Source organism: Phoenix dactylifera, chromosome 2 (genome assembly GCF_009389715.1).
Source record: "Phoenix dactylifera cultivar Barhee BC4 chromosome 2, palm_55x_up_171113_PBpolish2nd_filt_p, whole genome shotgun sequence".
Lineage (NCBI taxonomy): Eukaryota > Viridiplantae > Streptophyta > Magnoliopsida > Arecales > Arecaceae > Phoenix > Phoenix dactylifera.
In genome coordinates, this window is record NC_052393.1 from 15,593,585 (window position 1) to 15,606,335 (window position 12,751).

The 12,751-nt window shown below is 41.5% G+C and overlaps 1 protein-coding gene across 1 annotated transcript; it reads left to right on the forward strand.

Moving 5' to 3' along the window:
- The first annotated feature begins 2,116 nt into the window (after positions 1-2,116).
- On the forward strand, positions 2,117-4,019 carry LOC120109727 (serine/threonine-protein kinase WAG1-like). The gene has a single exon (XM_039123441.1). It carries the CDS (start codon positions 2,362-2,364, stop codon positions 3,844-3,846), a length of 1,485 nt encoding a protein of 494 aa, XP_038979369.1. The 5' UTR covers positions 2,117-2,361; the 3' UTR covers positions 3,847-4,019.
- The last annotated feature ends 8,732 nt before the right edge of the window (positions 4,020-12,751 follow it).

Here is a 12,751-nt window from a genome sequence, read left to right on the forward strand (position 1 = left end):
CATTAGCGAACAAGGTGCTCAGCTTCCTAGATTTAATTGAATTCATGCAACTTCATTATATTATTGCTTTAAAGACATTGAGTGATTATATGTGAAATATATAATCAAATTTAAATAAGGTTTTCGTAGCCTCCAACAAAAAAGTGCGATGATTATCAGCTAATAGATTTTGTACTGGGCAAGATCGTCAAGAATCCGTATTGAAGAATTCGTGGCTTGTAAAGTCACATCTGCTATCAGATGCAATGTATTTTTATTTGTAAAGGCAAAATAAAACCAAACTTGTCAAGTCAAGGCCCCATTATCCTTATGATGTAGTCGATACGATCGTCTCAAAATCTAGAATGTGCATGGCATTACTCATATGTTAATATTACAAAATTGAGGTACAGCTTGCTAACATAATTAACTTCATTATAGGTCAGTAATTGAGTTTTCACTTCTCGTGAAAAAAAAAAGATATTTTATTTATTGAAGTCAATTTCAAATTCAAATCACATCTATATGCATAAAGTTAACATAGTTTATAAAACTCCTGCTCATTATTGAAATAATGGACAACAGGTAGAATGGTGTTTGTAGTTATCAAAATTTTGGATATGATAGTAAGGAGATGATATACGTTTGTGTTGATTAGTTGCGTTTGTTAATTCATTGAAGTACTCATTGATCCCTTAGGTGGGCTTTTTACTTGAATATCCTACAAAATCCACATTGCATATGAGCCGGCAAATAAAAGGAAAAAAAAATGAGCAGGCAATATTTATATAATTCGGTCTATTGACCTATATCCACTAGTTGGGTTAATGCAAAAGTTTCACAATAAAAAATTAAAAATTACATAGTATAATTTTTTTTTGCAAATCTTATATCTCAATACATCCGATCTCTAGAATACTTAATTGCCATATTCTTTCAAAGTTACAAAAGATATATATAATATAATAAATTTATTTGAATTCGAACTGGTGTCCTACAATAATATTTAAGTTAGTTCGGCCCATCAAACTTCCACCCCTACACCCCCAGACAACTATTCATGCTGTCCAAATAAAACAATTATGCCAGTCGGAGGATCTTTTTCCTCCACTCCGGAAAAAAGTTTTTTTTTTTAGCTCTCTAGGGTTTGTAAGATCAAGATATACTCAACACTAATGGATGTGATCATCTGGCTCATAGGGTCAAAAAACCAGAAACTAACATTTTGTTAAAGTTAACCATTTATCTAAAAGAACAGGTTTGTAAAATCTCAATCCACTCGTTCCTTTTGCCATACTGACTCTTGAAGTTTGATATCATGGGGCTAGAGCATCGATGGGCAATAACACTAGTACAAGACCAAAATCATTTTAAGTTATATGGTGCCCATTTGCTCATGGCTTCATCAAGCACTAATTTTATAGATGACATGATCTGAGTAGGATTTAGCAAGGGTGACACGGCCTTATGAAACCGTAACCGCACCCTAATGCATGTGACAATGTAGTTTCTAGAATATTGATATCCTGGGGGTAAAAGCCCAGTAGCTTTCCATGGGAGCTCCTATAATAACTTCAATACAAACATTTACACTCCCTTGTCATCTTGCAAACAGTAATAAGCTTCATATATATGTAAAAAAGTTCATGAACAACGGCTGCCTAACAGTAAGTTCACACATGCATCATTCACGCATGGACTACGTGATCGTAGTCAAATTAATATTAAAGAATTTCAGCTTTAACAATTATATTTTTTTACCTTTAAAGTAAAAGAAGGTAAAGGAGTGAGAGAAACAAGAAGATATCATTGGTCATTCAATAGCTTTGCCCAGAAATGCAGCACCCTGATGGAGACCTGAAATTAGATCACCCTCCCGAGGCATGTTATATGAATATCTTTATGATAGCCTTCACAAAGAGTAATGGTTCAAAAAAAAAAAAAGGAAAAAGAAAAGAAAAGGGTAAAAGAATAGGAAAAGAGAGAGAAAGTGCAAAACAAAGTCTCGGCATCTAGCGTCCTCGTCGGGGATCTTTCAACACTGAGCTGGTGACAGAAATGTCGGGATTTCATAAGGAATTTACGGAAATACCACGTACGTAATCCGGAGTTAGATAAACCACCGCCACCTAGCCCTTGCCTCGTGCGACCACCTTCTCTTCACCCTTCCCTCGCATCTCCCGACACTAATTTAACTCCCCACCCTCCCTCGTTCCTCACTCTTTCTCCCTCTCTTATTTTTAATGCATTTAAACGTACCCCCCATGAGATAAGGCGAGGTGGGTGAACCCGAAGCAAACCCTCCCCCTTCCCACCCTTCTTTTAAAGCTCATAGCCATCTCCACATCTCTCTGTAGTCCAGTGAGTCTTGGATAGCTAAAAATGGCATCTGTGGAAGAAGATAGTCCAACTTTCTTCCCTTCGGATGCGTCCGACATAGACCACAGCTTTACGAGCTCCGCCTCCTCTACCTCCTTCGCCACTACCGTCAGTGGCCGGAGCAGCCTCAGCCTACCCTCCTTCTCCTCCTCCTCCGCCCTCCGCGCCCTCCCCCACCGCAGCTCCGACCCCCACTGGTCCGCCGTCCGCGCCGCCTCCAACCTCTCCCCCGACGGCGCCCTCCACCTCCGCCACCTCCGCCTCCTCCGCCACCTCGGCTCCGGCAACCTCGCCCGCGTCTTCCACTGCCGCCTCCGCGGCTTCGACGCCTCCTCCTCCTCAGCCGCGGACTTCGCCCTCAAGGTTGTCGACCTGGACGCGGTCGCCCGCGCCGGCGGCGAGCCCACCAAGGACGCCGTTGACGGCGGGAGGCTCTCGCACGTGCGGACGGAGGCCCGCGTGCTGGCGGAGCTGGACCACCCGTTCCTCCCCACCCTCTATGCCCGCCTCGACGCCTCCCACTACGCGTGCTTCCTTATTGACTATTGCCCCGGCGGCGACCTCCATTCCGTCCTCCGCCGCTCCCCCGGCCACCGCCTGCCTCCTAACGCTGTCCGCTTCTACGCTGCCGAGGTCCTCCTTGCCCTCGAGTACCTCCACGCCCTCGGCTTCGTCTACCGCGATCTCAAGCCCGAGAACGTCCTCCTCCGCGCTGACGGCCATGTCATGCTCTCCGACTTCGACCTCTGCTTCCAGTCCAACGTCACCCCCGCCCTCCTCCGGCAACGTAGCCTCCGCCGCCGCCAGAAGCGGCCCAGCACACTCTCCCGCCGCACCTGCTGTTTCGGCGGGGCCCAAACTTCAGGCGACAGCGACGAGGAGGAAGACGAGGAGGTGGAGTTCGTGGCGGAGCCGGAGGCGGCATACTCGCGGGCGTGCGTTGGGACCCACGAGTACCTAGCTCCAGAGGTGGTCAACGGTAACGGCCACGGCAACGGCGTCGACTGGTGGGCCTTCGGGGTCTTCGTCTACGAGCTGCTCTACGGGCGGACGCCGTTTAAGGGCGGGAGCAAGGAGGCGACTTTAAGGAACATCTTGACCCAGGAGCTGAGGTTCCCTAACGTCGTGCCCGCTGCCGGCGACGACGTGGCGGCGGCGAAGGACCTGATCTCGAGGCTGTTAGTGCGGGACCCGCAGCGGAGGATGGGTTGCGCGCGGGGTGCGGCAGAGATCAAACGGCACCCGTTCTTCGAGGGGATTCAGTGGCCGCTGATCCGGTGCGCCCGGCCGCCCGTGGTGTTCAGCCCGGCGGGCGGGGCCCAGAAGAGAGCGGCCAAGGAGGGACGTGGAAAGCAGCAGCGGTGGTGGGGCAAGTGGAAGTGGAGCAGTTGGAATCGTACCACCAAAAGTATCGCTGCTAATAGTAATAGGGGAATTAAGTTGGTTTTGGGATTGAAGAAGAAGACAAAGGAGAAGGATGGGAAGTGATCATTCCAGGAAGAGATTGTCTTGTGTGATGAGAGACAGAGTCGTGTGGACTCGTGTACAAAAAAAAGCCCATATAGTTTGTGTTCTGTATTTTTGATTTAAGTGACAGTGAGTACATAGTTTTCTGAGGAATCTTATGCTAGCCAAGATTTATTTACAAAGTCTTCAGGAGATATATAGGTTCATTTTACCTCGCTAATCTCTCTAGACTTCCAAAATCCAAGTAAACTTTGATATTGTTTGGAAGCTACTACTTCAATTCATTTGCGAAGTAGTCCCTTATGTGCACGAAAAGCTTGGAAATTGGGATATGGTCTCCCCAATGACTATATGATTTGTGGGGATTTCAATCTATTCCTTATCTGGCATCTTTGTGTTTGCAACCAGTTAAGGTTTAAATCTGTTATCTTTTTTTTCGATCTTGTTATTTTCGAGAAACATTCCATATGCTCGCACTTGCTTCTCATAGTCTAGCTTGCATCCTGCCATTAACCATGAGGGACACCTCATGTGCTCCTTCACATTGCAACTGGTGGTCATAAATTTTGGTGTCGCATAAGCTGTTTCCTTCCGTTTGTATTAGAAGGGAAAAGGATTGAAAGATTAAATTTAGCCTGTAGACCCCACTTTTCTCATTTATAGCGACATCATTCCAAACTAACAAGATGTGATATCTTGTTTCTAGATGGTGAAAGTTCCGGGAGATAGTAGCTAGAACCGGGCATTGTCTAGATAGTGAAAGCTTTGATCGTTGTGCCCAAAGCTTGCAAGTGAATCAAGCGAACAAAGAAGTGGTATAATGTGTAAATAGTAGTTCGATATTGCTTTCTTAATGTGATTGTCACAACCTATGATCTCATCCAAAAAGATTAATTGAAAGATATTATTTAGATAATTTCTTAGTCTAATATAAGTGCCTAAAGTCTACTCAATGCTAGTTGATGTAGAACTAAACACATGCCTGTACGGATATTTACATACTCCTCCATTTAAGCCCAATATTCTTGATAGGCTAAAGATTCAAATCTATCCAAATTTAATCACAAACACTACAACTAATTTATGATCAGCCTCCTTGAATCTATGCTACAGTGTCCCTGGTCCACATAGGCAATTGGCCAGCTTCGCTTTGATATCATTTGATGCAATCCAGAGCCTCACTTACAAAAACTAACTGAAAGGTATTATTTAGATTTTTTAGCCCTATATGCGTTCCCAAGATCTATCTAGTGCATTGCCAATATTGGACTAAACACACGTCCGTGCAGATCTTTATAGTAATATAGGGTAGTTCCCGTTAAGGAACTTAATCTCTTGGGTACCAAGCAAGATGCGTTTTTGTTAGCCCTTTCTTTCTCCCTCTTTAAGGAGTAACAATTTTGGCGTATGATCGACTGTAACATATATGAAACCATTAGTTTCTTCATCATCTAGGGATAATTTTTCACAATAGTAAACTCTTACCAGCTTAACAAGGAGTTAAATGTATATGGTTCTTTTAGCTTTTAGATCAACATGATGTGCGAGAAACAGGAAAATAGCCGAGCAGAAGAACAAACAAGTTGGGGGAAGAACCCACCATGGAACTATAAAAGATCCAAGGAGATGCAGTGTACATTAGAGAGGGACCGGAAAGAGATCCGATACCTAGCCAGAAGGGTGTCTCTTAACGTGGTCTGCACACTTTCTCCTTGTCCCTGGGGCCAAATCTCTAGATCTAAAAAAAATCTCTCCGTGTAAAGCATTGTAAGGTTCAGTGTATTCCAGACTTGCCAATAGACGTTGGGCACCTTAGCTTTCCTCAAGCTGGACTGAAAGACAGTCGAATTTTTGGCACCATTTTTTGATGCCAAAATCCTTCTCTTCCAAAGAGGGTGAATCCAATTACATTGCGAAGGAGGAGTTCTGATTCACTTTGCACCCCGCTTAGAGCACACATGAGGTAGAAGCCTGATAACTTTAAGAGAATTTTTGTTTAATTTAGTGTCCAATCTCCTTGGTTCACATCAGGATGAATGACTTTGCCCTTCATTCCACATTTCTGAGAAATCAAGTAAATTCTTGGTGAGCTTAAATATGGCGATCTCATTCCAAGCCTTGAGTTGTGCTAGTGAATTTTTTGGGGGTACTTCGAGAGGTATGGATTTTAAGTGAAAACCATCCATATAAGAATCAGATTGGATTTGGTCAGGTAGTAGCAGATGAGGATCGGGTTGGGTATAGTATTGACTCAAATATTGTTCGGATTGGATTAGGTTCATAAAATTAAAAACCTCATAGCTTGTGCATCATATAATCAGGTAGGCTATTGGTCCCAATCCGAAGAGTTATATGGATATCTTTGAGCCCATGTTTAACCCAAAGGCCTATGAGTCTGAATCAGATCAAGGCATCGCCTAGATTGGATATATGAATCTGCGCACGTGTAAGTGACAGACTATTTTCTTTGTTCAGTCATAATGATTTGCCCACACCACATAGCTATATAACCTGTGAAGCCAATTCTCACTCATCAACAATCAAATCAAATCCCAAGATTGTTCTCACATCATCATGTCTGATTGAGTTTGTCGATTGGAATTTGGGGTCGGGTCGGGTTAGATTAGATTCTAGTCCAATATTGAATGGCCACTCTTTGCCCTTTCAGCTTGCTTAGGTGCCTCTGTTATCCCTACTCCTGCAGACATCAACATATAAGTTTACTGTTGTAAATCGTCATTCTTTTCCATACAAAATCATAATATTCACATCTTAAATCACCCTACTCCTGCCTATTCCTGTCCATCATTACCCCCTCATGTCACCTTACATTTTTTTTCTCCTTTGTTTGTTGTTTTGGAGAAACATGGTTGAGCCAATTGTAGCTTATAAAGAACTGTGTGTTATAAGAGTGTGGAAATAATTAACTCCAAGCACGACAAGATTAAAAGAAACAAACCCTGAAATGAGGATAAAACGAGCAACTTTGCTCACGTCAGCCTACTCTATTTTGTCTGAGAAGGCATTTATTCACATAGCTAACTATTTCTGTGCATTAATTATTATTATTATTATTATTATTATTATTATTATTATTATTATTATTATTATTATTGGCATTTATTCACATTGCTCGCTATTTTTGTGCATTAGTAGTAGTAGTAGTAGTTGTTGTTGTTGTTGAATATTCATCTCACTATGAAGAGTAATATAATCATATTCTTTTGAAAAAAAGGATGATTTTAACATTTTTGTCAAATTTTAATGAAAATATAGCTTTGACAATTAATTATTTTGTTTGGCTCTTTATGTAACAACTCATAATCTCATCCGAAAAGACTAGTAGGAAGATATTATTTGAATTTTTTGGTCGTGTATAAGTAACCAAGATCTGCTCAATGCATAGCCAATATAGGACTAAACAAACACATCTACACAAGTTCTCACACTACAGCTCATCCCTCATTTGACAATATAAACATGAAAACAATCACTTTTCATCTTGATATTTGTCCATGTATTGGGGAAGTTTTGCGGACAGCAGTTGCATATTGACCTTAAAGTTATGAAAAATGAAGGCATAAACCTTTATGTTGCTATGCGAGATTGAATGGATAGAGGTTTGGATTTTCAGAGCTTTCCACTTAGCATGAGGAGACAAGATGGAGACAAGAGACGTGTTGCAATTACTATGATGTTTAGATGAAGCTTTCATCTATTACCTTTTAATAAATGCACCACTTATTAATCGATTTTATACTTCTAGCCCTTGTTCTAATCTCAACTAGTGACCATTAAACCAGAACTTCCAAAGGGATGATAAGTAAAGCACAATTTTTGTTTGCTGGGGCAAGTTATCAACTGTCATTAGGCATCATATAGAATAAAAAAAGAGTCAGATGATTGTCCCATCAAAGGATAAAAAAAAAGCCAATGTGCCTCAGTATGCAACAAAAGAGAACAAAGGCATCAAAGACGGAGTATGTTAGCTCCATATAGGTTCAATCAAAAGAAGCAGGAGCTTGAAAGACGAAATACGCTCGCCCATTCACCCCATCATGGATAGAATCCTAATGTTGAAACCTTTTTTTGCAGAATTCTTCCCCTCACAGATGCACGGTGTAGGCTAAGACCATAGCATGTCACTGAGAAAGAGCATAAGTGGGATTGCTCAACATATAGGTTTCCATATCTACTGATTGAGGTTCCATGTTAGTTATTATAAAGAAAGCACAGGATCAAGTAACGGTCTGTATCTCACCATGCTACTAGGATGTTGGGTATATACCGCAGAAAATTGGCCTAGGACCATACCATAGTATTTAGATACATATGAGCCAAAATTTAGATACATTGGTATGAATGGGACTAGTACAAGAATGTCAGACCAAAAGATACAAGCATATGCAGAGTGATTCCCTTCAGGAATCCAAAAGGAATTCTGCCACCTTATCTTCTTCGAGAAAATGTGTACATGAGTTATTGCTCCACTAAGGATGGTGATCTGAAATGTTAATTTATAATATATTCTCCATGATGAAATCTGATCACATAAAGAAGAGATGATATTTTTTTTTCCTGTGAAGTAAGTGAGTGAGTATTACATAAAATCATCAAGAGATGAAGTTGCAAGTTATATATTATATCTGCTGCACAATTTACTTGCAGAATACTTTTCTAAGCCTGTTTGTTTAGCCAGTTTAATTTTTGCTGTACCATAAGCATAAATTTTCATCTGACAGGCTTTGTGCTCATGATACAATGAACATTTTCATTGTCATCTCTATTAATTATTGGCTTCACATGATGTTTTTTTATTTCCATAAATCTTTTTGATTTTACAAACTACTAGTCATGCCATGGTGAAAAAAGGGGAGGTTTTATAGGCTCAAGGATGGATGAATCATGTCCATATCCTTGTTCATCTGGACGGCACTCCATCAGCCCTAATGCGAGAGTGGAAGGAGACTGGGAACAGTGTGTTAGTTCTTGGTTCGGAAAGCCACTCTATGAAATCTCATGCATCATTTAACGATGTCCCTGATATGAAGGTTGGGGAGGTGATTTCCTGTCGCTCAAAGAAGCATCTCTGCAGAGATAAGCAGTGACCGGAAAAGTCAAAAGAGAAGAGAAGACAAGTGATCCAGGGATCATCACAAGAGCAGAGTAATTAGGAGAGTTGTTGGATGAAATGCTGCTTGAATTGTTGTTTTTCAAGTGCTAATTCTGCAACCAGATTAACCCTTCACTACAAGCAAAGAACCACTTTTCTCATGCTATAAGCAGTGCATGATCATTTGTTCATGCATGAGCACCAAACCTGTATTTTTGTTCTTTTTTTTTAATTTTTGATGAATGAATAAAAAGGTTGCACCACAATCTGGAATTGCCACTGTTGAAATGTCACTAAAACCCAAAAAAGAAGACAAGCTTCAGTTCATAGATTCTTTTCGGCAAAGCTCTAGTTCTTACATGGGTCGCTGGAATTAGTCCTCGGAAAACAATGATCTGTGACGTTTGCGCTAACTTCGCATGTCATCAGTCGAAAGACTTTGGTTGACTCATTATTTTTTATTAATATAATCTTGTGTCTCATTTTTACCACCAGAAAAGCTATTAGCAAGTACTTATTGGCAATATTGGTATTGGCAGTAAACATATGCTAACGGACGGCTGATGGAAGCCCCCCAAAACCACACAGTCATGGCACTCAGCCAAGCGAGGTCCAAGCACCACTCAAGGACCGAATCGGGCAACTGATGAGCCTAGAGGCTGACCATGCCTTAGACGACCGAAAGGGGCAAAAAAAAATCAGGCATATGCGTCAGGCAAGACTAGTGTATGTGCGCAACAACACCGACAGCAGCGCGCAGGACCAGCCCGCACACCAGAATTCCCCCATCAATACTATGGGCGCCAACTGAACAACACAAAGGCCAAGCGCGCCACGCAGCAGTGCCTGCGCGCCCAGCCAACCGAGCGCGCCAGCCAAACAATGCAACTGCTGCGCGTGCTGCGCACAAGTGCTTGCGCGCCCAGCCAGCCACGCGCGTCAACCAACCGGGCGCGCCCTTGCGCGCGAGGCAACGGCCGAGCACGCAACTCATGAGCTTCTGCACGCTAATTGTTGCATTTGTACTTTGTATTCTTTATTTTAGTTCAAATGAATAGCCACTGTGCAATCACTTTCCAACCATCCGAGTTGTCTTTCAATTAACTTAGGCTACCAATTCCAATTCCGACGGGCAAATCTTTGGCGCTACCTTCCAATTGGTCTACGGTAGCATTGCAATGCGGCTAGAAGTCAAGCAGCAAAAAAAGGCTTGGTGTGGGCCTTGGGGACCGAGGGCACCCCTCCATCAACGGCCCCTGGAGAAAAGTTCATTGCCCATCCGTGGTTAAATTTCCAATGTCTGCATTGATGAAGATGCTTATTCTCAAACAACTAGCTCTGGCTGCTGCTAAAAATTTCTGAATGGGTCCATCATGCGGAACGTACTTCATGTAGCAGCAATGTAAAGGCACACAGCCGGCACTGCATCCATCAATACTTTTTGATGATTGCTTAAGATTATAGATACGTGTATTAACATGGGATCAACTGAGTTTAGCCGTATATTGAAATTTATGGAGCATGATTTGTTGTATCAGTCCGAACCGGGCGCTACGAGCATACTGTATCATACTAATCAGTACTGGTATATGGTATGGAAGGTATACCGATATTCGGTACGTCGAAAAAATTTTATACCATACTATACTGATATAGTGCTAGTATGGCACTGGTATGAAATCCGGTAATGACGAATCTTACTGTAGAGAGAGGGTGACAATAGCATTTTCCTTCATAAGACAAGAATTCCAGGAGCTGACCTTGCTGGTTTGCATATAAAATTCCTCTCTTTTTCAGCTAATAGAAGGATGTATAAGATGATTTTTTTCTGGTTCTTCAAAAGAAAATTCTCTTTTATTTTATATGCAAATTGATTGTGTATATAGTAGCATTGTAAAAAGCATCAGTTACACAATTAGAAAAAATTGTTAACGAGGTCAAAGGAGAATTGGCTAATGACATTAAGAGACTCCAAAAACATCTAAAGGTCCCTTTCCTATAGCATCATAAGCGTATCAGTTTATCATGAACCAACTTGAAAAGGATACAGGAATTTGTGAGAATTTTTAACTCAAAGAAAATTGTGTCCATATTTTTAAAAAAATGAGATTGAAAAGTTTCAGGTTGCATATTAGATCAATTATGAAATTATTTGTTTCTGTAAATACGAGACATGAATGAAAGATTGAACTACCTTCATTTCTTTAATTTACTAGCTTGAAATTTTCATGGCACCCATCTTCATCATCATGCAGCTCATTGAAAGTTAAGAAATGGACTTTGGAGTAATGCAGGATAGCTGCCGCGGAAAAAATTCACAAAATTTTCGTATAGAAACAACAGCAGCAGTACGTCCGGATGAAGGGAGAATAGGGGTATTAAGAAAAGGGATTTCCCGAGGATCTAAAACCCCAATCCCAGATCCAATTTCACAGCCAAAAAAAGGGGGGGCCTGAACTCCTCTCTTGTTCGATTGTTGCACTCACCGAGGAAGCCAAGAGGATCACTGAGAAGGGGAGCGAGGGCTGGATCTTTGGATAGTCGAGCCCAGCGAGGAAAGATGCAGCGACTAAGCGAACAAGGCCAGAATAGTAAGCAAAGATGCGAAAATCCCCGCTTTGCGGTCGCAACGGGGCTCTGGGTGAATATTGTCCGCCCGTGTGAGCCGGGCTGTGAATATTTATACGTCGGGGTCTTTACTGAATGTACATTCCCTCATTTCCATTCCGGAGCATCTTAATCTTAAGTTTCCTGTTTATCGAAAAAATCCCATTATTGACTCGCTCTTTCTTCAAAGAGGTCAAACTCCAACCATGGGATCTAGCCTTCGCCGACTGAGAATACTTGCTGTGGGATTTAGCGGCTCCAGCCGCATTGACGATAGTCGTTCAGTGCAGAGCGAATAAGCGGTTGAAAGTCCTTGATCAGAACAAGATTAGTGAGCTGAGGTAAAGAGTTGCGTCTTAGTCTTCTTCATTACAGGATCAATTCGGATTGGCTCTTGTTCGTTTAGAAAATGCGGTTCGAGCCCCCCGGGGGGAATTCCTCACATACAGGAAAGCACAGGGTATTGTCCTGCCATAAATTACCCGAGGGAAATCTTTCATCTTTGAATGGTTAGCCCGAAGGTTTAAGGAGACAACTACTGATCTGGAACAAGTTATAAGTCCACAAAAAAGATAGAGAATTTTTGCGGCAGAGCAAAGAAGTTTTAATGTAGCCTCCAAGATCAAATTGACAAATTTAGTTTCCTTGTGCGCTGCAACCTATATTTATTATATCCTAAAAGAAAAAAAAATCAACACTAGCAAAAATTATGGAAATTAAGAGCTTAGGTTATATTTGGTAATTGAAAAGCCAGAGAAATCATAGTTTTTCCAGGGCAGGTGAAGGATTGTCACCCCAATTTCCATAATTTTTTGCTAAGTTCCATAATGTTGAAAATTTATTTGGATTTTTCAGTTCTCATGGACAATGAAATTGTAAAATAGCCACATGCAAGACATTACAAATCGGCTTCAGAGGTATATGCAGATCTTCTTGAGAGAATCTTGGGATCGTGAGCTAGCAGTCCTCAATCTTCATCCTACCAAACAGCATTATAGTTCACTATTATCTTGATTACTTCTGTACTTTAGCACATGAAAGAAGAGAGCAAGCAACTAAAGGAGGACACCTTATACTACACCATAATAGTGTATATGAAGATCCAAAGCCTAATTTCTTGTTATTGCAAATAAACCAGGGGAAAAAGTGGCTTAAAAAAATTACTGGATATTTGATTTTGCAGAAATAGGCCAGTGTTTTATTTAT